Below are 26,735 nucleotides of genomic sequence, written 5' to 3'. Positions count from 1 at the left end.
CACATAATACACAGTAAAAGAGATAAAAGAATGAAAATAAAGAAGCACAAAACAAAATATATAAACTAACAATTTCCTTTCCTTCTTTTCCTTCATGCCTGTGCCATAGTAACACAAAATGGTCACAACTCAGTTTATTGCTTTGCCCTTAAAAGAGCAAAACAAAAGAAAAGAAATATAAGACGTCCTTTGTAGTATAATGATTCAAAACGCCGCTTCACCTTTCGATGGTCGTGGTTTCAATCTTCGCACAGAACAAATACCTGTATTCATGTCTGTTTGTATTGATTTGAGAGTTTCTTAGGATCAAAATATGGACTTTACCTAGATGAAACTATAAACTCACGTAGTCACTAATGTCAATTGTTAATATTGTTTCTAGAAACATTTTAATGATCATCCAGGCTGCACTTTAAGTCTAGTTTCCTTAAGATATATAGCTGATAAAAAAATTAATACAAAAGAAAATAAAACAGTCAATAATTTTACAGGTAAATTGGATACATTGGAAGTCACGGACGAAGATGATAACAGTATTAACAGGAAAACAGAAGTGGGAGATGTTGAGGAGGCAAGTGACCTGAACAAAGAAAATGGCGATAGTGGGTATGCTATACTCGTATTGTAAAGTTTCAGAGATACCACTGCAATCTACTGCTCTGTGGCAAAGATAAGAACACAAATATTAAAAAAAAAATTGACATGAAAATTTCTATAAGAGCAATAGCAGCCAAAGCAATATTCCTTTTATTATTTTTTATCTATCCGTCAGTCTGTCTGTATATTCATTCCAGTATCAGTATCACGCAAAAGGTATTGCACGAAAGACAATGCCATTTTTACAATTGTTAGTATTGTCGAAGAACGTACTTAAAATCTTGTGAATGTTTTGACATCTACTTTTAGAATCTACGCGAACATAATCGCTGGCAAAAGCAATAAAAATTAACTCATAATAATTATGAATCTTTTTTTGTAATTTAAGCAAAATATTTTATCCAGCATATTCATGCCCTTATCCCAATTATTTCCGGTCAATGTAATGTTTTTCAATGATTATTGAAATTAAATGCCCACATATTAAAGTAATAACTACCGGTTTTACTTATATGTAATTAGATCGAGAAAGCTCGACTAGATTCGAGACTATTGCATGCATAGTGTCAAGTTCTCTATCGTTACAGATCACATCAGTAAAGAGTGGAATATCTCAATATTTTCAATTTTTTATACAACTAAGGGATTCTAAAATTTACAGATATTTTTTGTATATGTATGTCACTCAATATTTTTACCGATTTTGATAGCATTTTTTGCAAACTACATGATTTGGTCTTATGTTTCTCGTTAGCAATTGAAGTCAGTGTTTTTGTCGAAAAAAATGTTGAGTGTTGTTGGACTGAAGTCCACTAGTTCAAAGGATTGCAGTGATTTCTCTCAATATTTTATATATATTAAATAAGTAGTATAATTACACAAAAAGTGGATAGTTCAAGACAGTAAAAAAAAAAGTAACACCATCATAATATTAAAAAATTTACTATTACAAACATGGTATGCATATGCGCACTTATAAAGAAGAATAAGGTATCTTTTTATGGTATAAATAGTTTTGCTTTCTTTCTAATATTAGCACTTGGCACCCCTAATATTTGAAGAATTAGCAATTATATACTTTAGTTACAATATCTTGGTATATAGTGGTCCAATAACGAATATGCTATAAGTCTGATATTCAAAAATTAATATAGGATAACAGACTTTTAACATATTCGCAAATAAATATTCGACCGATATGGGCAATATCGAAATGGATGATGACCTTTTTTCCGTTATCAATGTCCGGAGGAAACTAATATATAGGTATTCATATTACCCATGTCTCTCAAACTTATGTTTGAGGACAATGCACGGATTACCTTTTTTTTTTTTTTTTTTTTTTTTTTTTTTTTTTTTTTTTTTTTATAGAACTATGATGGAAAGTGGTATCGCCTATAGACACGAGCAGTACCATGGACATAACAGGTATACTGTTTCGCCCATGATACCCCCCATGCGTTGCCATTCCTGAGGACTCAGGTGTTATTCCTCTGTACCCAGTAAATTCACGCCATATCCCACCCTTCAAACCGAAACACAGCCATGCAAACACAACTGCTTCACGGTTGAAACACGAATGGGACAGAGGTGCAATCGACTTTTGTACAAAGTCTCCCTCTGTCTACCTACATTTTAGAGCAGAACAAAGTAAAATGGTATATACCAGGACAATTGATAGGTACATAATTTTACTCCCAATATGTGTATATATTATATTTATAGTCAAATTATCTTAATGTAACTAAAATTACAACTTTTCCAGATTAATGACAGCGGGACAAATCGATGAAGTACAAGAAATAAAATCTCCAAGAAAAACACAGGTAGGTGCTGTCAATTTGTCATTGTATTAGCCGACTGCATTTCTCAAATCTTAGTGCTCTGGTCTACTTGATTTAGAACACTAAGGATTTTATTTCGTAACAAGCATTTTTTCCTCCGCAAAGAAAAATTACAAAATTGTCACATATAAATTAAACTAATAGTCAACGTTCTTCTTGTGGAAGTCGCTTAAAAGGCGCAAAAAGATTTCATGACTTACAGTACAATGGTTTTAATTGTTTTCTTTTTTTATGGATGATAATGGAATGGTAACTCCGCCTAGGCTAACGGTATACGCTGGGGGGAAAGGGATTGTTAGCGATGGAGACATCATGATGAATTCATCATGATAGGCTAACTGACCTGTTTTCATTCTCATCTATCACACTTCACTGGTGCTCCGCCAGCGTATCTCGTTAGCGCAGGCGGTGTTACCATTCCATTTTTACCCATCAAAAAAAAAACGGTATACACTGGCGATTCACCAGCAAGGGATAATAAGTGAGAAAGAAAAGTTCGCCCATCGTGATGAATACACCTAGAATTCAGCACAATGGTGTCCAGAGGGATCACGGGGAGATCGACATGATAGGGTATATTTTTCTTCCCTTCTATAGTATAATGGTCGGGTATGGTCACATATGTTGCATATATTTTTAAATGTGGGTAGATGTTAATTTACAGTGTATCAATGATCATTACTTTTCATCTTGTGGTTTAGTATGTTTTGGCATTTCAAGTTGTTCATTCCTTATTCCACTTTCTTCTTTCTGACATCGAACTCCACGAGAACGAGCTAACAACTACATCCATTTACGGTAGATCGCCTATCCTCGTGTACAAATAAGTTTACAAACTCTTACGTGAACTGAACCGTAACAATGTGGCTCTTCGTCCTATAACCTCAGATCCTTCAAATGTGACGTAAAAAAGCACTTACCAGAGGGAGACTTTGTACAAAAATTGTTTGCTTGGACATTTCTATCCCATTTGTGTTTCCACCGAGAAGCAGTTGTGTTTGCATAGCTGTGTTTCGATTTGAAGGGTGGGATATGGCAGTGAATTTACAGGGTACAGCGGAATAAGACTCAGGAATGGCAACGCATGGGGAGTAACATGGGTGCAACATTATATTCTGTTATGTCCACGGTACTGTTCATGTCTATAGGTGACAGTTACCACTTTCCATCAGGTGGGTCGTCAGCTTGTTTGTCATTGTAAGTTGCATAAAAAAGAAAAAAAAACTTAGCGAGTCTGCATAATGCACTCTCCACAGTTGGGAGAGCAGAACATTCACATTTCGCCTGGTTGTATTCATTGAACATGTTGTATCTGTATTCGCTCAGGATGATGTAGTCAATAAAGAAATAAAAATCCTATAATAAAATCGAATGTTATGTTCACCATAAAAGCAATTAGTGCCTTTGCCTATACTTTCTATCATTCCTTCAACTAGACCGAATAGCAGTAGGCACAAGAAGGTCATTAATTGACTGACATTTTTTTTGTATAAAAAAAAGACTGTCATAATAAATTGTTATTACAGCCAACTGTACTTTCCATTGTGATGTAAATTAGAATCTTTTTTCCGCACACGTTTAAGAGGTGACTAGTACAGCCAGCCAAGCTACGCTCAGAAGCACAGAAGCTTCCTGGAATCTTCACAGGCCTCTAGGAGCGATTTTACTATTCCAAGGATTTCTTTATGTTGGGGAGCCGTTTCTTAAGCGTCAATGCAACCTCGACATAGAAGACTTTCTGAAACCCCTATACTGTATAAATGTTTATTTAAAGAGTTTAATAAATAAATCTATCTATCTATCCTATTTAAGAGCTGTACTCTCGTCGGTGGAGCTCTTGCTACTCACTATTTTGATAAATAAATATATATATTAAAATTTTAAATTGTATTATTTTCAGTTACACCGCTTTGCTCGGATGCTAAAGTTGTCGGTGCTGGTTACGTGCTGGGGTCTACTTACTATATCGCTCATTATGAACATGGAGAGATCTGATGTGGTACTACATACAGCTGTCAAAGGCGGGGAGGTCAAAGGTATTTTACTTTTACATACAATAATTATATCTAAAGAAAGCCATGTAGACCCGGCATAGAATGATGACGTATGAGGCAACTAAGGGAAATTAATGGTCAAGACGTGGGGAGTCGATACTCCAGGCTTTGGTGACATTTTAAGAGGAACGATTTCCTCGTAAAATGTCACCAAAGCCTGCCAAGTGTGGCAACTGCTGCCAAAACGCCCTCTACGGTGGAGGCCTATGTTCAGCAGTGGACAGTTAACGGCTCATATAATATTTTTTTATATCTGAAAAGATATGGTTACAAATTCATCCCATATTAATCTTATCCTAATCGATCCAGTTGCTTAGTTTTTCGGATCAAAGTAACTGATTTAAAATGCATGAATAAAAACTATTTATTGTTTCCTTAAAAAAATAATGCAGATTATAAAGATTAACAATATGTACACAAACATACATACATACATACATATCTGTCACGCCTGTCTCCCATTAGGGTAGGCAGAGCAATGGAATGCCAAATGCTTCGATTCAAACAAACCTCTTTCGCTTCTTTCACATTCATCAATCTTTTCATACACGCTCGCCGGTTACGGGTACTTTTAATTTGGCCCTTCTTCAGCACGTCGCCTATTTGGTCGACATACGTCCGTCTAAGGCGGCCCCTACCGACATCTCCATTCATTCTTGCTCAATAAATCTCTTTCGTAATTCTTCTTTCATTCATCCTCTCCAAATGACCAAACCAACAAAATGAATATGAATATGTACCATACATAAAGAAAATGAATAATTAACCGCTAAATGCACGCCTTCGTGACATATACAGGCAACGTTTACTGATAGAATTGTACAGCTCCGGGAACGTCACGGTCACTGTAATTTTATATGTCTCAAAATATTACAGCTCCGTATGGGTCACGGTTAATATAAAAATATAATTTTTCAAATATTTTAAGTCCGTATCTGTCACGTTGGACGGTAGATTATTGCCATTCTCGATTTTTTTGCATAAATTAGTTAAAATAAGCATAAATAATAATTATTTGCAAAAAAATAAATGTTTCTTTTTTGTACCTAAATTGATTAAAAAAATGTGCATTGTTTGTATGTAATTAACCTCTTTAATTACATAAAAGCAAGTTATAGAGGCAACAACGGGCGGTCTTATCGCTAAACAGAGATCTCTTCCAGGCAATTTTAGGATAGAGAGGAATCATTAAAATTTTGTTTTTAGCATTCATGAATTATGATATTTTTTTAATGATATTGATTTTTTTTTAATTAAAATTATTTTATCAATTTCAGAGTACCAGCTACAAGCACGCAACGATAGGGTTAAGACCCTAATAACACTCACTGGACCTTTCCAACAAGGATCCGGTGATGACAGTGTTAACATATTATATTTATGGCTGTACAGGGTCCACGAGGCCCCATCCAATGATTTAGTATTAGAACAGGTAACTCTCATTCTGACTATTAATTAAATTTTACCCGCGACTTCGTTCACGTGACCGGTATATTTACTTCTCCACGCGATGCCTCATCTCTTATAGTAGTTAATTTTTTATGAGTTCATCCCAATGGGCTAATAGACCTGCATTCTTCAAATCTTCCCTTCACTGGTTCCCTGTCAGCGTATACCAAAATGCGTAGATGGCATTACCATTCCATTAAAAAATATCACAATTCTAAAAAACGCATAACAGATTCTATTATGTCCATGGTTAGTTTGCCATTCAAAGTAACATAAAAAAATACCTAATCTATATTTACTTAATATGTCAAAATTGTCTCTATGTGACATCTGTACATGGCAGATATTAAAAAAAGATATAAAGTTTATTAAAAGCAATACAATCCAAAACATAATTTTTTTCCGTCTGTCTGTATGTTTATTCAGCGGTCACGTCGAAATAAGTTGCACCGAATTGGATGCAGTTCCACAGTTAGATTCCTAAAACATCTGATGTTTGTTTTACCTTGTCACGTTATCTAGGAGTAGTCTATTGGTTTCCCTACTCCTAAAATCCACGGGCACGGAGCAGCGGGCAATAAGCTAGTAGAAAATAATTCTTATCACACTTAAAGACACATGTTCACAGTGATACATAAAATCAATATGCACACAGCAGATGCTTGTTCGTGTACCGTGTGTCATAAATATTTATGAGTTTATAAGCGAACATATATGATGGCCCATAAAAGAGTATTGTTATGGCTTGTAATACTTAATGCTAGGTGTACTTATTAAAAAATAAACTAAATATCTAAATGTAAACCCAAAATAGAGGAGGGAAAGGGATTGTTAGTAATCTAACAATCCCTTATCCCCTAGGGTCTAAAAGCCCAGCTGCTAGAAATATATCTAATCAAACCTCCACACGGTTCCTCCTGGAAACCATCGTGGTTATTTCCCTTTGATTTCGTCACCAACTGGCCTGCTTTCATCTTCACCTATCGTCCTTCACTAATATGAGTAGCCCTCTAGCTTATATCGATAACACAAGCGGAATTACCATTCCATTTTCACCCATATAATTCTTTTCTCCTACATTCTTCACGACTCTGGAACGCGCTTCCTGATGCCATTAAGAGACTACCAACTAAACAGTCTTTCAAAAAAAACGTACACGCTCACTTTTTTACTTTATCCGAGCAGTAAGTACTTGAATTATTCTCAATATCGTGTATAATATAGTATATGTCATATATGTGTAAGTATATTTGTTATTTATATATATTTATTCGTTTATATATATATATATATATATATATATAATTTTAGTTTGTATGTATATCATGTAATTAATATTATATCAATAGTTACTAGTACCGCATTCGAGTATTCTGACACTTCCCTATGGTTGACTAAGAGAGAATACTTTTAGCATTAAGTCCGCCATGTACACATATTTGTACTAATAAATAAATAAATAAATATAAAAATCTAAATTATAGATTAAGGGCGTGCGGGTTCACACAGACGATTTTTTTAACGGATGATCGAATGATACTGCCTGCGTTGGTGCAGCACTAGTAAGGGATGTTTACTACTAAACATAGGCATTGGCCTTAAGAGGGTTTTGCCAGTAGTTGCCATGGTTGACAGGCGAATTGTCAACCGCAGTTAGGTTTTTGGTGATGTTTCAAGAGAGACGCTGCTGCCCATTCCTCAACTATTAAGTTCTCTTAGTCGTCTTAGTTACAACACCCACCGGAAAGAAAGTGGTGGCCCACCCTATACCAGGATCACACGGGAAACAATTGAAATAATTTATAAATAATTTAATTAATAAATTTTAATAGCAATTATAAAATTAATTTTATTACTTTTTTAATTATTATTTTTATTGATTTCAATTATTTACGAAAGCCTCCCTCTTATGTAATTTTATATTTTCAGAACTCAACGTTGTGGAGGATATATCTACAACCAGAGCATATTCTAGATTTTTCGGAAAGTGTGACGGAAATGAACACGCTCACATTAGAATATATATATATATATATATATATATATATATATATATATATATATATATATATATATATGATCAACATCATCCAGCACAACAAAATATAATCAATTCAATGAGAAATCACACACAGCAATTTGCTCATGAAAATATTTCAAATTGGGATGCGGTTGGAGTGAATGGTTAGTATTTTGACGTTGTATTTTTAATTGAATGGAATTCGTGTTTATATTGTATATATATATATATATATATATATATATATATATATATATATATATATATATATATATATATATATGAGTGAATGGTTAGTATTTTGACGTTGTATTTTTAATTGAATGGAATTTGTATATGTTTATATGTGTTTTATATGTATTTTCTCTTCACAATTTATCACAGTGAGATACAATGTATATTATAGATTATAGATATTATGTGAATAAATGATATTCATTATTTGACTTATTCTGTAAGATATTTATATAGATATTTTAATTCTAGACTTTTTTTATACAACTTAGAATGGCAAACAAGCTGACGGCCCACCTGATGGAAAGTGGTAACCGTCGCCTATAGACATGAGCAGTACCATGGACATAACAGAGTATACTGTTTCGCCCATGATACCCCCCATGCGTTGCCATTCCTGAGGACTCAGGTGTTATTCCTCTGTACCCTGTAAATTCACCCTTCAAACCGAAACACAGCTAAACACAACTGCTTTACGGTTGAAACACAAATGGGACAGAGGTACCCAAGCAATCGACTTTTGTACAAACTCTCTCTCTGGTGAAACTCATCTCACAGTCTTACCACAAAAGAGTTAAACTTACAATAAATAGGTATTTAACACATGTTTAGACTTACGTTTTGTTAAACACTGTTTAGATAAAGCTTCAAATATATTTTTTAAAGTGAGACCGTGTTTGTTTTTGCAGGTACTAGAGTAACTCTACGTTTGGCTACCACCAGCAATAGCACAGTACCACTTACACTAAGCTATCAGCTCGATCCGTTGGACGAGAAACAAGGAATCTTGTATGCGGCTATTTTGTTGTGTTTTTTGTATACGCTAATTATCTTTGAGGTAAGTCTGATTTACATTATGCCCTATTCGCTCGCTCTTTTTGGTTCAGGCGGCCGTTTGCTGCAATTTCATTTCACTAATAAACGAATGCAGTCAATAACTCACGAATGAATCCAAACGCAGCGACTATCTACGGATTCATTTAGTACTATATGTAACTGTCTCATCATCATCATCATCATCATTTCAGCCATTATCTATTCACTGCTGAACATAGACCTCCCCCATAGACTGCAGAACGTACAAGAATGTTCTTTATAGCAGTTTACCATTGGAAGGGATTTTATCAGTAGTCGCCATGCTTGGCAAGCAGGTTGGCAATCCCAGTTTGACTTTTGGTGATGTTTTTAAGAGGGACGCTGTTGCCCATCCCTCGCCCATTAAGTTCCCTCATTCATCACATCTTACGACACCCACGGGAAAGGAAAGGTGACCCATTCTGTGCCGAGACCAAACGCCCAATATATTCTATATGAAGTGAATTATGATTTTGCGTATCATTTGATATTTCAACTACATATGAAATATGCCAAACCGGGGGGGAAAGGGATTGTTGGTCTGGACCTATTGCTAGCAATACACGCTGTCAGATCGACCTCTACGCGGTCCTCCCTGGAAACCATCGTGGATAATTCTAGTGGAATTCGTCACGATGGGCTAACTGATCTGCTTTCATTGTCACCTATCATCCTTCACTGGTGCCCCGCCACCACCCCGATAGCGCAAGCGGGGTTACTATTCCATTATCATCCATTAAAAAACAAATGCCAAACCGAATATTCAATAGTGAAATATCGTCAGTCACAAGTGTCAATGATTTCAGATCGTAAATCGCACAATTGCAGCACTTTTATCTTCGACCCTCGGTGTGGGTGTGTTGGCACTGAACGGCGCCAGACCCTCACTGAACGAGCTGGTTTCCTGGCTAGATGTCGAGACGCTGCTGCTGTTGTTCAGTATGATGATATTGGTTGCTATACTCGCGGAGACTGGACTCTTTGATTATTTAGCCGTTGTAGCTTTCGAGGTAATGTACACTTTATTCAATATTAACTTTTTGTCGCGACTTTGTGCGCATAACCGAAATGTGTTCACTGACCAGGATTACTAGAAAAAGTAGTTTATATATTTCTCCCTCCCATATAGTTCGTGTATAACAAATTTTATAGCGATTGGTTATGCCATTAAGGCAAACAAACTCACATTAATGTTTCCATTATTAGTAAATACTGACTTCTGCTGGTATATATAATGTATAAATATAGTGCAATATATATATATATATATATATATATATATATATATATATATATATATATATATAAGAAGAGGAGTGCAATATATATATATATATATTATATTTTATATATAAAATATATATAAAATAAATATAGTGCAATGAAAATTACATTTTTAATGCATTTATAAATATTGTGAGCAAGGGTGGAGTTATCTCTGACAGAGATCTCTTCCAGTCAACCCAATGCAGTTAGAAAGCATGTTGTTAGCGGGTAGCTGAAGTGCTACAACTATTAATATTTAAAGTACATAAACAAATATACAGTTAAATAAAATATTAAAATACATAATAAATTATTACATAAATACATATACTATAAATAAATATAATATCTACCTACTTATAATAAATGAATATACTACCTAGAATAGAATTTTAGTTGAATGATGTTGTTGTGACACGTTTTCTGCCACATTTGCCTTTTCTTTTGGGCGAAAGTGGCCGATTCTGGTCTAAATTGACCTTTATTTTATTGACAGCAGACTTAGATACGCCGGCAAGTTCTGCTATCTTTCTCTGGTTTGACAGTTCAATTAGAAAAATGAAAAATTAAGTTTATGACTCAAAGGAAAGAAAATGTAACTTCAACCTTTTTCAGTACATCATGAATAGCTTTCTGAAGCTCTCTTTTAAGATGTTCGTATGAGTAATTAAATCAGGCTGATTCTTTACATTACAACTCGTATCTACAAGATTTAATCGAAATAAGCTTTTCTTAAAGTGATTTGCTAAGAGTGAATCTTAGTGTTTTAAAATTGAACATAAATCAGACGTTAAAAAATATTGAACCTCCCATACTGACTTAACATCTTTCAAATATACCTTAAGAAGCACTTACAGTGGCCAACTGTTTAGAGAATAATCGTTGAAATCCAGATTAGATATGTTGTATAACAATTGGTTCATGAATTCCAGATGACTGGAGGCAGAACATGGCCTCTGATCAACTGCCTCTGTTTCTTCACCGCATTCTTCTCCACCTTCCTTGACAACGTGACAACGGTTCTGCTGATGACACCAGTAACAATACGGTATACTATTATATACGGGGATTTTTAATTTGTAGTAATGGAGTATTGTTGCTGTGTGGTCCTAGCATAGAATGGGCCACCTTTCCCTTCCCATGGATATCGTAAAGACAACTAAGGGAACTTGATGTTCGAGATATGGGCAGCAGCGTTCTTCTTAAAAAATCACCTAAGCCTAACTGCGTATACTGTTTCGACATAACAGAGTATACTGTTTCGCCCATGATACCCCCTTGCGTTGCCATTCCTGAGGACTTAAGTGTTATTCACCCTTCAAACCGAAACACAGCCATGCAAACACAACTGCTTTACGGTTGAAACACAAATGGGACAGATGTACTCAAGCAATCGACTTTTGTACAAAGTCTCCCTCTGGTTATAGAAATGAATTAATTGATCGATTAAATATTGCAGACTGTGTGAAGTGATGCAGCTCAACCCAGTTCCAGTACTGTTGTCCATGGTGATATTCAGTAATGTAGGGGGCGCTGCTACACCAGTCGGCGATCCACCTAATGTGATCATAGCGAGTCATCCGGCTGTGTTGCAAGAGGTAATAACTGTCCATTTTTCTCTGCCTAAACGATTCTATTTGAAATTCATATGTATTTGGATTTTGGAGTGCCTTACAATCAGATTAATCGCTTGCTCCTCGAGCTAGATTACCTTGTGTTATAAGGTTGTAGGCACAACTCAGGGTGTACTGATACCTAGACCGGAGCCATTTTAGAGGAGTTCGTTTCTTAAATTGGCTCGACCGAAATTCGGAACCGGCAGCTCATTACGCAAATCATTATGCCTACTTTTTTAATGGGTGTAAATGAAATGGTGACCCCTCCTGTGCTATCGGTATACACTGGCCGGGCACCAGTGAGGGATGATAGGTGAGGGTGAAGCAGGTCAGTTGGTCCATCGTGTTGAATTCAACAAAAATTAACCACGATAGTTTCCAGGAGTAACCACATGAAAGTCGACCTGATGAGGAATATTGGTAGCAATGTGGCTGTTAGACCACATATTTAACAATTCCTTTCCCCCTAGCAAAAAGGTAGACTCACTTAAACCCCCATAGGCTTAAAATAATAAATTGCCCATGTCAATCTATCCAAATTTCATTGAAATCCATTTAGCCGTTTCAACTCGAATGTTCAACAAATACCGATGCATATATTTTCACAATTACATGTTTATAGCATACACTACTTTTCAGTAAAAAAATAAATTTGAATTATAGGTTTGTTAGCATAGCATTCATTATAAATTGTTAATTTGCTAAATTGCTAATTAACAACCTGTACTCGTTTGTTTAAAGGTGGAAAATGGTTGGCAACCCCGCCTGTGCTATCGATGTATACTACTAACAACTAACCCCTTAACACAGGTTATTATAATAACCTATTTAGGAGCCCAGTTTTAAAACCATAATTACTGTATCCTTATAAAACTATAATATTAATATTAGTTAAGAAACTACAGTTATGTTTTTTACGAATAAATCTCATTTCATTTCAACAATCAATCAGTGAGGGATAGGTGAGGATGAAAGCAGGTCAGTTGGCCAGTCGTGGCAAATTTATCAGGCACTATCAGGATTCTTTTTTTTTTATACAACTTAGAATGGCAAACAAACTGACGATCCACCTGATGGAAAGTGGTAACCGTCGCCTATAGACATGAGCAGTACCATGCACATAACAGAGTATACTGTTTCGCCCATGCGTTGCCATTCCTGAGAACTCAGGTGTTATTCCTCTATACCCAGTAAATTCACGCCATATCCCACCCTTCAAACCGAAACACAGCCATGCAAACACAGCTGCTTCACGGTTGAAACACGAATGGGACAAAGGTACCCAAGCAATCGACTTTTGTACTTTTTTCTTCCTCTCCTTCTCTATAGGAACCGCATAGAAGTCGACCTGATATGGAATATTGCTAATCCACAATCCGTGTCCGCGTTACTAATCCCTTCCCTCCCCCCTGTAAACTTATTTGGAAAGTGTTTAATATGTATTTGGTAACCAATGCCAATGCTTTGTTGTTTCAGAACATAAACTTTGCAACCTTCACCCTTCATATGGGCGTTGGCATACTGTTGGTATGCGTACAGACTTACCTACAGCTCAGGTTCATGTTTAGAGACATGAACAAACTGCGCCACAGCGTGCCAACTGATATACAAGGTGCGTTTCCAATTAATAAAACATATTTTCGAAATATCTTAAATAAATAATATGTAAATCCTTACTAATATTATAAATGTATCTATCGTGATACAATTTCAATGACTGGATAATATTGTAACAGATCCTTAGACTATTTCTAAAGTGAAAAAAAGTGTTGTCCTCCTCTCTCGTACTTGCTGCGCCCAACAGGATCCATAATTCAAGTTAAAATGTTATCTACTAATTATATTATGGAATGCAATAAGAAATAAATAAAATAAAATATAAAAAAAATGTAAAAGTGAGTTTGTTTCATTATGAAATTTTGTATACATGTACTGTAATGAAATGGAAAAGGATATAGGCTATTTTGTTTGACCGTAGTTGCCTCACTTGGCAAGTGAGTTGACAAGAGCAGTTAAACTTGGATTATGTTTTAGGAAAGACATTGCTCGACCATCCACCATCTCGACCATGTGTTACTATGCAAAGCTCAACATTTTTTGTCGGTTTTGTCCTATAATTCTGTTTCTTTGGTGAAAATATTTATTTTCGCTAGTAGAACACTATATTCGCAGGATACTGACTATTGCGCATTCACCTTGTACAAATTGTCTTCAGAACTGCGGCAAGAAATAGCTGTATGGCGACGCGCTGCGGCATCACTGTCCTCGTACTCCAGAGATGAAGACCTGGTCAGGAGTGCTCTAGAGAAAAAGGTGTTTATTTGAATACAACTTTGAATATTAATATGCATATTATCATGCGCAGAGACAGTCACTACCGCTTTTTATTTTTTCAAAATATCGCCTTACCACAAAATAAGTTAAACTTGCGATAGACAGGTGTTGAACACATGTTATGATGTCTTAATCTGTTTAAACTTAAACAAAAGATGTGACTTATTAAAAATGAAGGTGTAAAATGAAAATAAATAAATAAACGTGTAAGGTAACAAATCAATACATTTATTTGGCACATAAAATTACATATATACACATTTTAAAATGCTTAAATTTAAATGACTTATTTTAAGGGTTCCGTACCTCCAGAGGAGAAACGGAATCCTTATAGGATAATTTCGTTGTCCCTCCGTCCGTCCGTCCCTCTAGCATTAAATTCCCTTAGTCGTCTCTTACGATACCCACGAACGGAAAGTGTGGCCCATTCTATGCCGAGACCACATGGCGAATTGTATATGGTATACGTAAAAACATTCATTTAAAAATATTAACTTTAATTGCTTATAATTTTCAGGTCAAAAAATTGAAAGCTGTATTGGCGAAACGAGAATGTGGCAAGGGTATATCTAAGTCAGACCCTAAATTTAACTCTACGCTGGCACAAATGAAACAAAAAGTCAGTATTATCTATTTGTTTAAATACACAATAACTTTATTTGTACCTACTTCATCATATATTTTTTTAATGGATGATAATGGAATGGTAACCCCGCTTGCGCTAACAGTATACGCTGGCAAGCCACTAGTGAGGGATGTAAGGTGAGAATCAAAAAACAGGCTAGTTAACCCATCGTGATAAATACACCTGAAATTCAGCACGATGGTTTCCAGGGAGGACCACGTGAAGGTCGACCTGACGCGGTATATTGCTAGCAATGGGACTGATACGCATTACTAACAACCCCTTACCCTCTTATCGTCATATCGGCCGTTACTTGTAGTTGCCTCGTTTAGCAGGCTGGTTGGCATCTGCAGTTAGGCTTTTAATGTTGTTTGAAGAGAAACGCTGCTGATCATACCTCGATCATTAAGTTGAAATCGGTTGAAAATTTACAACTTAGTTTATTGCTTCGCTTTAAAAAAAACCAAAAGATTATATTTATTATTTGGAAAACATACAGTTTGAGTTATTATATATACATAATTAAGCAACATATATTGAATATATATGTAACTTATAAATAGCTTTTACATTTGCGTTTAAAAACAAGATCTTTTCATAACCGATTTTTTTATTACTACATAAAATAACATAGAAGTTCTCGATTTGGTTATTATATTTTTTTCATGTTTGTTATCTCAGAACTCTGTCATTTATATAATATATTGTTTCGTTTTTGTTTAAAAGAAAAAAATAATATCTATTTTTGTTTTTACTTATACATGCAACCAGTGGCAAAACTTCATCTTCATTTTAAAATATTTTAATTAAGTACGAGTATTATATAAATGATAAAGTTCCATCAAGAAGTTACATCACGAACAGTAAAATATATATTTTTTACTGAAGTAAGTGTTACCTTGTGGAAATTCATATCACTGGTTAGTTGATTAGAATTATTTTGTTTAATTCCGCTAACATTAGTATGCGTGCGACTGTCAACACACTAACTAAAATTATGCGATTTAATTTTAATTAGAGTGTTGGCAGTCGCACGCATACTAATGTTAGCGGAATTAAACAAAATAAACAAAATAATTCTAATCAACTAATCAATGAATTATCTATACTAATATTACAAATATGAAAGATTTGTTTGTTTGTTTGTTTATATTCGATAAACTTAAAATATACTCAATTGATTTAAAAAATTGTTCAAGCTGTAAGTGAAAGATATTTTTAAAAATCTACATAACCAGCGAGTATCTATAGACTTCAAATATATATTACTTTCGAAAATTCTATTTATCCATGCTAAGCTGAGCTGGGAGCTAATATAATATAATAGTATCTTCTATTTTCATGTCCAGTATCACATCAGAGACAAACAACTCCTGGTGAAGTCCACAATCAGCGTTGCGTTTGTCGTCATTGTGTTCTTTTTGCACGCGATACCTGAATTACGTAAGTATGAGTCAATAGAAAAATCTGATATTCCATAATATTAGTTAATGTAGATAGATAAATATATAATGGGCGGCCTTATCGCTAAGAGGGATCTATTCCAGATAACCTTTGGATTGTGAGAAGTAATTATAAACAATTTGATCGGAGGGACGATGAAAATTCTAACATTCTTTAAATGCATATGGAGTTATAATACATGCGATAATGTATATATATATATATATATATATATATATATATATATATATATATATATATATATATATATATATATATATATATATATATATATATATATAACATATATTATTGCCGACCCTGAAGAAACCTCTCTACCCCTTTTTTGAAGAACTCCATGTTGTAGTCCTGTGTATTTATAATTTAATTGTATTATAATAATAAATAAGATTTATATCTACTATAATACAGCTATAGTTTTCAGTCTGTTGCCGATATTAAAAATGTATAGTATAAACCGTTGTTGTTTATACTATAAAAATGTATATACCGAACTATAAACCGTTCATAAGCGGCTAAAATGTTAAATGATTTTTGTTATAATTTGAAACAATATCCCTAAACAGTAGTCATATTTAATATGTGTACCGCTCTATCTATATATTGAATTCCACCGGATATTGATGGTTTAAAATATAACTCATCTACATTTTTATCGACTACTATATGTCGATATTGTTTATTGGATAAATGATATTTTATATATTCGTTATTGGGCCAATATATACATATACCTATAATATATAGATAGGAGGGGAAAAGGATTGTTAGTAAGGAAGACTGAGAATCCCATTGCTAACAATATACCCAACCAGGTCGACCTCCTCGCGGTTCTCCCTGGAAACTGTCATGGTTAATTCCTGATAAATTCATTGTGATGGGCTAACTGGCCTGTTTTCATTCTCATCGATCACCCTCCACTGCTGCCCCGCAAACGTATCCCGTTAGCGCAGGCGGGGATACCATACCATTTTCACCTATAAAAAAAATATAGATATGACTATATATTACCCCCTACTAAACAGGTCAATTTTATTCCAGAACGATTATCCCTGGGTTGGACAGCGCTTCTTGGCGCGTTACTCCTGCTACTCCTGGCTGAGAAGGAAGACCTGGAACCCATACTGGCGCGTGTCGAGTGGTCCACACTTCTGTTCTTTGCTGCTTTGTTTGTTTTGATGGAGGTATTCTATTAACTTTGCCTGCAACTTCGTCTTCGTGATCGGGATGTATATTAACTGTCTAAACTAAAAACTATAAAGTAGCCTATGCAACCTTCTCCATCCCAAATAGTATGTACATATATACTAAATTTCATGCTGATTTTTTTTTTTTATAATAAGTGGAAATGGTATAGTAACCCTGCCCTATCGGTATACACTGGCGGAGCACCAGTGAGGTTGAGAACAGGTCAATTAACCCATCGTGATGAATTCAACAAAAATTTACCACAATGGTTTCCAGGACCGCGTAGAGCCGTTAAAAAAGCAAGCGGTAACAAACAAACAAACTCAATTTCACATTTATAATAATAACCCTATTCTGTAGCTTGGCTTACGTGGAATATAAACTATCGTATGTGTTGGGATATAGCCTATCCTTTTATCAAATTTAATTTATATCCTTTCGGCAATTTAAGCGTTATTGAGTAATAAACATTCAAACATCTGATATCTACACATTCTGGTATCCCTATTTAAGCACATATGGATAAAAAAATAACCTGTTTTTAGCAGCGAGGAAAGGAATTGTCAATAATGGGGTCTAATAGCCCCATTGCTAGCAATATATCTTATTAGGTCAACCTCTACGTGATTCGCCACAGAATCCATGCTTAATTCTAGTCGAATTCGTCAACTTGGGTCAATTAGCCTGCCTTCATCCTCACTTATCATCCGTCACTGATGCCTCGCCAGCGTATACTGATGGAGCAAGCAGTTACCATTTTCATCCATTAAAAAAAGACTCATTTTAGCGAATAATTATGGGGAGTGGGGGGGGGGAGGAACTTATTTAATCTATAATCTAAAAATCTATATAGATAGACTATATATAGCTATATAATCTAAGGATGATATAAAAAAAATATAGGTATATTATTCTACATGTATGTGTATGTTCATTTATCCTTAAATGTATTAATATTGTTATCAAAATATTTATTAAATTTACAAATTGATTTTTTTAGTACCAATGCACCGCCATTTATTCTCTCTGTTTAGCGTAACGGTTGACTGGTAGAGAATGCCATCAGGCACCAAATCCTTTATGTAAATTGTATTTTAATGTGTGCAAAAGTAAATAAATAAACAAAGACATTAACTGTTAGTAGGTACATTGCTTAACTATTAACCTCAGTATATATTTCAGGTACTTACGAAGTTGGGACTTATAGCATGGATAGGCAAAATAACAGAATCACTCATATTGAAAGTAGGGGAAGAGGCCCAACTCGCGGTAGCCATTATGTTGGTGCTATGGGTAAGTTATTCTTTTTTTAAGCAACTTGGGATGACAAACCGCCACCGGCCCACCTGATAGGGGTATTGAAAAATAAAGAAAAGGTAATAAAACATAGTAATATGAATATTAGAACAATATAAGGCGCTAAAATTACAAGGCAGGTAGCCATAACACCATAATCTTCACAAATGATAATGTATTTTATGTTGTTCTAGTCTAAAGGTGACGGTTAGTAGTTCCCATCAGGTGGGCTTTTTTGTCATGGATGATTGTGGAATGGTAACTCCACCCGCACTAACGGTATACACTGGCGGAGCACCAGTGACAGATGATTGGTGAGGATAAAAGGGAGGTCAGTTAGCCCAACGTGACGAATTTAAAGATATATTAGTCACGATGGTTTCCAAGGGGAACCACGTGGAGGTCAATCTGACAAGGTATATTGCTAGTAATGGGGCTATTTGACCCCATTACTAACAATCCCTTTCCCCCGTAAAGACGACGGTTACCACTTTCCATCCCAGCCTTCATCTTATTTGCCATTAAATAATATTAACATTACAGGTATCAGGAATAGCATCAGCCTTTGTGGATAATATACCACTAACCACGATGATGGTGAGAGTAACCGTTGCGTTGGCAGACCCTAAGGGTTTGGGTTTGCCGCTAGCGCCATTGGCCTGGGCGTTAAGCTTTGGGGCTTGTCTTGGAGGTACAGTATACAAAATGTTTTACTAGTGATATGTGTTCATATTCACAGATCGTTCGGTATCGTTGCCGTGTGGACTCAAAATACAATTGACCTTCCTTTCCCATAGGTGTCTTTGTCAAGGAAACTTAATGATCGACGGATGCGCAACACTTTCAGAGGGACTCCCTCTTAAAATATCACCAAAGCCTAGCTGCAGTTTTTAACCCGTCTATCAAACGTGGCAAATACTAGCAACCGGGGGGGTTGTCCTCCTCCTTAGGGGGAAACCTATGTTCAGCAGTAGATAGTAAAAGGCTTATGTGATGATGAAAACAATGATGTGATGTGATTTCTTGCCAGTTCTTCTCAATTGGATCTATATACCGAACTGGACGGTAGGGAAAATATAAAATTATAATGTAAAAATTTGACGTTCATAAGCGGCTAAAATGTCCTACATGAATAAATGATTTTTGAATTTTGAATTTTTTTTGAATTTTGATGATAAACGATCCTTTTCACATCACATCACATCGACACACACGGCAAAGGAAGAAGGTAGCCCATTCTGTACCGAGACCACATGGTAAATATATAAATGTCTTAATATATAAATTATATTTCAGGCAACGGAACATTAATCGGCGCAAGCGCAAATGTGGTGTGCGCAGGAGTCGCCGAGCAACATGGCTACCGGTTTACGTTCATGCAGTTCCTCAAAATAGGCTTCCCCGTCATGTTGGGGAATCTTTTGGTTGCGTCAGGATACCTCTTATTTTGTCATTGTGTAGTCTATTGGAATTAGGTAATCTGGTAATTACTGCAAAAAGGTCATTTGTATGAATCACTTGTATTGCATAAGGATATAAAAACCTATACCAGGATCACGTCAACGATTCATGGTTCATAGAATTTTTATTTTGTTATGGACATTACATTAACCATTCGTGGTTCAAATTGCCATTATTTATACCAGGATTAAGTTTAACTGTAGCACGATAACGGTAACCAATCATGGTTATTTATTACTTATTTATGCCTACGTCACACTAACCAATCATGGTTCATAAAGGTATTATTTTATATCGGTAACACATTAACGAATAGAGGTGGGTAATATACAGCAATATCTATATATTTTAATTACAATATCTATATACTGTTACCATATACGAATATGTAAATACTGATATCCAAATATAATATTGGATAATAGACTTTTAATATATTCGAAAATAGATACACGACCGGTAATGACCTTTGTCCGCCATCAGGTTTCCAAAGGCACCCAATATATAGATATATAGATTATAAGAACGATATCCATATTCCCCATGCTTATTAACAAGTCATTATTCAAATTGGCTTTGTTTATTTCAAATACACTATCTGCACTTCGACGTGATTTCAAATAAAGCACTACCTACGTACATGATTTTTATTGGCGACGTTTCGACGTGGATTGCACCACGTCTTGGTCACTACAGGACTGTAATGAGTGACGATAGTGTATTTAAAATATATGTCAACAATGGAATAACGGTAACTAATCATGGTTTATAATAGGCACAGGTAATACGGATACCGTTCCTATATCTATATATCGTATTCAAATCTTAGAATGATCATTTCGTTTTAAGATTATATAAAATGATTGTATTTCGTGATATGGAAAACATCTGCTGCCCATGTCATGATACAATCTGGCCAGATCAATGAATAGTCAGCGAATGACGATAGGTAATGATAATGCGCGGCTACTTCATGATATTGTCAAATATTTGTGATCATATCGTAAAATAGTCACATTATACTGTTAGAGGTATATTTCAATTTAATACTACTGGATTGACTTGCATGAGTTTTAGTCGAAAAAGTTCGACTAGATTCGGGACCAACCGAGACCCTTGATTATCAGCTGCAGATGTGATGTGTTTCCTCGACTAAAACACGCGTACGTTCAACCGGTAGTTATTACATTAAATTATATAATAATATGTAAAAAGGCACTGATATTGTTCAGTTCTTTTGATGCATCATTCTGATAAAAAAAATGCTAACAATAATGTGCCAAATGAAGGTAAAAGTGAAGTGAAAAATCTTTGCGACTTGTTGCTGTGTTGAATTTTACGAGAGCCAAAGAAACCTTACATTTATGTTATGGCTAAACGTGGAATGTGTTTTTGGTCAAATTAAGAATATAACTCCGCTCCCTATGTGAGTGTGAACAAAACGAAGAAACTATTCAACACAATCTACTTAGTTTTCCCAACTAATATTTTCTCTAATAATATTTGTCGCTCTGTTAACGTCGAGTATCTATTAACTTTAGTCTCTTCTCCTTTTTTATATGTCCCAGAAAAAATTCTATCCAAAAATAATATAAATTTATAATTACATAATTATCATAAATCATTTTTCCTCAACGAACACGGATAAGGAAATCTTATTGCATCACCAATAAAATTGCAGTATCTCTTTTAAATTTGACAGTGTTAAAATCATCGGAGCCCCGATGGAGTAGTAACTTTAACTGGCCATATCGTGCAATACAATCATTTCATGGAATGGTCGACTACTTTATGAAGTAGCCTATTCTAAGATCTAGCCACTAGTATAGTCATTGGGTTCCTCTAAACGCTGATAAAGAAAAAATAGGTAATCACGCATCTCGATATCGTCCATTATTGTGCCAATATATAGATATTATAACTAAAATATACAGGTATTGTTATATATTAACCACCCCTAGTGTATAATAGTTACTACCTATTTATGCCAAGATCAGATTAACAAATCGTGTTTCATAATAATATTTTTTGTACCGGTTTTACACTATCTACGCAAACCCACATGTCTGTCTAGCTCTATTGTAAGCAATTTGATTGAGACAGCAATAATTTCTTGTTGCGGTTCGCATTTGACAAGATGGTATAAAATATTGCAAACTCTTAGTGACTAAAGAACTTTTCCTGTATATTATTATGGTTGTGTTAATTTAATTCATTTGCAAAATTACTTATAAAATTTTTACATAATAAGTGATAAAGTTATTAAGGCAAAATTTAACATTGTATTGTTTTATCTGTAAGCAAATATGAAAGAGATCCTAACAGTACTAACGAGTACGAATAGTCTCATTCAATAGAACTTAATGTAAATCTAAAATCAAGGAATAATAAAATGTTTCATGTAAATGTAACCAAATTTTGTTGACAACGGGGTCGATTCTGAAGCACCATTTCTGTAAAGTTATGACTTCACCTAATATTTTAATTTGATTATTTCACCAATTTACTATTTTATGGACTATTATAATTTGAAATTATAATAATTTTAACTTAATTCTATTAGAAAACAATCTCATATTGGTCCTTACTCCGTACTCTATAATATTAAATTGACATTTTCATTTTAGAGGTAGGTTTAAAGTACTGACGCTTCAAAATCGACTCCATTATCACAAAAACATTCTTAAATTAAATTAATAACAAATGGAAACATTCAATCGATTGATTCTAAGTTTGTTCTATTATTGGACATCACTAGACTTATGAATGCGTTAATTATTCACTTGTTTACATTATCATTAAATTCATAGTGGAATAAATTAAACAAGGTCTTATCTATCAGTTAATATCATTTCATCTAGTACTGTTAATTATTTCAAGGAAAAAACAAAAGAAAATGTACATTCTATATTAAATAGATTACGTTACACCAGAAGAAGACTGTACAAAAGTCGTTTACTTGAGTAACTTTGTCCCATTTGAGTTTCTGTCGTGAAGCAATTGCGTTTGCAAGGCTCTGTTTCGGTTTGAAGGGTGGGATCTAGGTACGGAGGCATCACATCTTAGTCAGGGTATACTGTTTCGCCCATGACAACGCATGGGCGTTATCATGGGCGAAACAGTATGCCCTGTTATGTCCATGGCACTGCTCATATCTCTATGCGACGGTTACCACTTTCCGTCAGGAGGACCGTCAGCTTGTTTGCCATTCTAAGTTGCATAAAAAAGATTACAAACGTTAACAATAACATGATATAGGTTCAAACTCAAGTAGAAAAAAAAACATCAGCACAATTCTGTTGAAGTTAATTGTCAATTGAGACTCCGTATCTATATAGTATACAATATAATAATATTGTAACTGAACTATGTCTGTACATAGGATCTATATAAGAAAAATTGATACGATGAAAAATTTCTCTCTATCCGCCTGTAGGTATGTTTGTTCCAGCATAACGCAAAAACTATTACGCCAGAATGAATACGGTTCACACAGTTAACATAACTGTGTTGTGGTCGAATTTAGTAAAATTTGGTGTAAGTTTTATAAATTCCAATTTATAGTAACCTCCTTCCGAAATTACGGGCAAAAGCTAGTTCGGAGTTTAAGATAGCGTCGTTCTTAGAAGAAATCACATAATCATCACAACTACAATAATGATTTAATGTTATAGCATAAAATGACAGTATTTTTATGATTTTAAATAATAAATAATTATTATATTTTGTAATCATTTATGAATAATTATTTTCATAAGATATATAATAATTGATTCTCTGTGATTATAATAACATGGTGAAAATAAATATTATTGTTGTTAATAATAGTTTCAATTTAATAATCCGAACTCTACCGTAATAATGTGCAATGGCCTTTCCCGTGACTTGTCCCCTTCGTCCTATAACCTCGGGTCCTTCAAACGTAGCGTGGAAAAGAGTGAGTGAGCCGGCACAGTACGGCCAACCGTTGAGAATAGAACGACAGTTCTCTTTTCGGATGATCGTATTCATGGACCATGCTGTCCCTATGTTCTCTTAATAGGGCATGGTCACATGTCGTGCTATCATAAAGAACAAATTACCTAGCCAATAAAATTAATATTAAATTGAAATTATTCGAATTGATACCTGCTGCTGGTTTTTACCACCGTTCAATTCGCCACAAATTAAAGTTCCATCCCAACAATCTGGACGAGTGGCGGTCCTTTACCGTGCGTTTTTCAAGGCATTTTCTTCCACGCACTACCACTTCGGAATCAACTTCCAGCAGCAGTATTTCCGATAAGCGATACGACATCGACACCTTGACGACATCTTGAAGGTTACGTTAAGAAAAGAGCATATTCCTTTTTCAAAGGCCGGCAGCATGCCTACAACAATGTTGCGGGTGCTCATAGGTGGCGGTAGTCTTTTTTAATGGGTGACAATGGAGTGGCAACCTCGCCTGCGCCAATGGTATACACCAGTGAATGATAGGTGAGAATGAAAACGCAAGTTAACTCATCGTGATAAATACACCATGATTTCAGCACTATGAATTCCAGGGGCGACAGTAGGCACTTACCATCAGGTGAGTTGCATGCTTTTTTGCCCTCTGCGTTTAAAAACAATTAATTGTATATATTTATTTTATTCAATAGCGTATACACGTAACTGTCACAAGACACATGACTAGATTAAAAAAATAAATACAGTATAATTAAATTATTGAATACTACTGAATGAGCCCACTCCTGAGTTGAAACCGGATTCTTAGTTACATAAAGAAACAGGCCTATCACTACATCACGGAGATCGTTAATTACTGAAAGCGGAGCGCCCGGTTAGGAGGTATGACACTAAGCGACTGCCACAGATAACCGCTTCAAGCTTATAAGTAATCGTAGGCTTATACCTGTATACTCGTATAGTAGTATGTTTGGGTGCTTTTATCCTACTCGTGTTTTTACTGTGAAGCAACTTTACTTGCACGGTTTGAAGAGTGAGGAGATGGCCGTGAAGTTACAGGGTATAAAGGCGTCTATGAGCGTCACAGTGGACCATGGATATTCATGTCGCGCGCAGGGAGCCGACGGAGGAGTGCCATGCCTGTGGAGCGGACCAGGATACGGCGGATCATACGCTGGAGGAGTGCCCAGCGTATGCCGATGAGCGTCGTGCTTGTCCGCGGTAGTGGGGACCGATCTCTCGCTGCCCGCCGTAGTTCGGCGGATGGTGAGCAGTGAGAGATCGTGGGAAGCGATGCTCGTCTTCTGCGATGCCGTCGTGTCGCAGAAGGAGGCGGCGGAAAGGGAGCGGGAGAGTGCCACTCTCGCACCGTCAATCCGCCGCAGACGAGTCAGACGCAGAAGAAGGGGCGTGCCCAGTTCTGCCCCTCCTCTTTCCCCACTGGGGCCGGTGTGATACCTGTGGGAAGGTATTGTCCCAATGGTCCTGGGGGATGTGCTAATATACCGACGCATCCCCCGAGTGGTAGGGTGAGCACGCCATCCACCCTATCTTGAGAGAGGAGATCTGCTCTTACCATCATGGGACGGGTCCTTACCGTCGGAGATGTGGTGAGTGCGAAAGCGAACCCATGTCTCCGACTTATGGCACCTCGAGGGTATATCGTCTGATTTTTGGTGGGTACACCCCCACCTTACGGGGGGATTCTCACAGTACTCATTCACCTCCCACAAGGTGTATGGGTCTGCATAAAGCATTTTCCAGACGTTAAAAAAAAAGTACCATGGACATAACAGAGTATACTATTTCGCCCATGATACCTCCCATTCGTATCCATTCCTGAGGACTCTGATGTTATTTCTCTGTATCCTGTAAATTCACGCCATATCCCACCCTTCAAACCGACACACAGCCATGCAAACACAACTGCTTTACGGTTGAAACACGAATGGGACAGAGGTACCCAAGCAAACGACTTTTGTACAAAGTCACCCTCTGGTATGGTGATGATGATGTTGATGATGAAATTCAAGTAAAAATGTTGATTATGAACATTCAAATGTAATAACAATGACAAACGATTACAGTTCTAAAAACCGCTATGAAGATAACTAGCTACCAAACAACATTTATCCTGTAAATTATTATTTATAAATTAAAGCGACCATACTACAGTGTTTCTTTGGGATATTTAATAAAGAGCCATAAACAAATTTCCGTTTGTTTATTTCTTATATATAGTTTTTCACCAATTGCTGAGGCTATTGTGGTCGCTTTTCCAACCGACTTCAAAAAAGGAGGAAGTCTCTCAATTCCATTGTATTACTTTTAATTCCGTCTGATATAATAGACGTTTTATTAAAAACGGTTCAGTTGTTTTTAAATCAAAATGACTGATTTCGCCAGAAAATATATGATATAGAAGTCGGATTTTTTTTATTTCATAACATATTGTACTTGACAGCAACAAGTATATTCTGCTGT

At 35.5% G+C, this 26,735-nt stretch overlaps 1 protein-coding gene across 5 annotated transcripts in view; it reads left to right on the top strand.

Annotated features, from left to right (window-relative positions):
• The window catches only part of LOC113514209 (P protein-like), a 62,564-nt gene extending 38,436 nt beyond the window's left edge, over positions 1 to 24,128 (top strand). For 4 of the 5 annotated variants that reach the window (XM_052892981.1, XM_052892980.1, XM_052892983.1 and 1 more), the window contains 18 exons: positions 492 to 606; positions 2,363 to 2,423; positions 4,342 to 4,477; positions 5,773 to 5,927; positions 7,874 to 7,963; positions 8,023 to 8,128; positions 8,888 to 9,036; positions 9,860 to 10,063; positions 11,252 to 11,367; positions 11,779 to 11,917; positions 13,412 to 13,547; positions 14,151 to 14,248; positions 14,787 to 14,888; positions 16,244 to 16,337; positions 17,400 to 17,542; positions 18,729 to 18,839; positions 19,386 to 19,533; positions 20,139 to 24,128. In XM_052892981.1, the coding sequence (XP_052748941.1) occupies positions 492 to 606; positions 2,363 to 2,423; positions 4,342 to 4,477; positions 5,773 to 5,927; positions 7,874 to 7,963; positions 8,023 to 8,128; positions 8,888 to 9,036; positions 9,860 to 10,063; positions 11,252 to 11,367; positions 11,779 to 11,917; positions 13,412 to 13,547; positions 14,151 to 14,248; positions 14,787 to 14,888; positions 16,244 to 16,337; positions 17,400 to 17,542; positions 18,729 to 18,839; positions 19,386 to 19,533; positions 20,139 to 20,317 (2,282 nt within the window). In that variant the 3' untranslated portion in view covers positions 20,318 to 24,128. Of the gene's footprint in view, positions 1 to 491; positions 607 to 2,362; positions 2,424 to 4,341; positions 4,478 to 5,772; positions 5,928 to 7,873; positions 7,964 to 8,022; positions 8,129 to 8,887; positions 9,037 to 9,859; positions 10,064 to 11,251; positions 11,368 to 11,778; positions 11,918 to 13,411; positions 13,548 to 14,150; positions 14,249 to 14,786; positions 14,889 to 16,243; positions 16,338 to 17,399; positions 17,543 to 18,728; positions 18,840 to 19,385; positions 19,534 to 20,138 lie in introns of those variants that run through there. The other variant, XM_052892984.1, reaches the window with a different exon arrangement.
• Positions 24,129 to 26,735: the final 2,607 nt, after the last annotated feature.

The sequence above is a fragment of the Galleria mellonella genome, unplaced genomic scaffold (genome assembly GCF_026898425.1).
Source record: "Galleria mellonella isolate WM207_F2 unplaced genomic scaffold, CSIRO_AGI_GalMel_v1 utg172, whole genome shotgun sequence".
Taxonomy (NCBI): Eukaryota; Metazoa; Arthropoda; class Insecta; order Lepidoptera; family Pyralidae; genus Galleria; species Galleria mellonella.
This window is presented reverse-complemented; position numbering and strand designations above follow the sequence as displayed.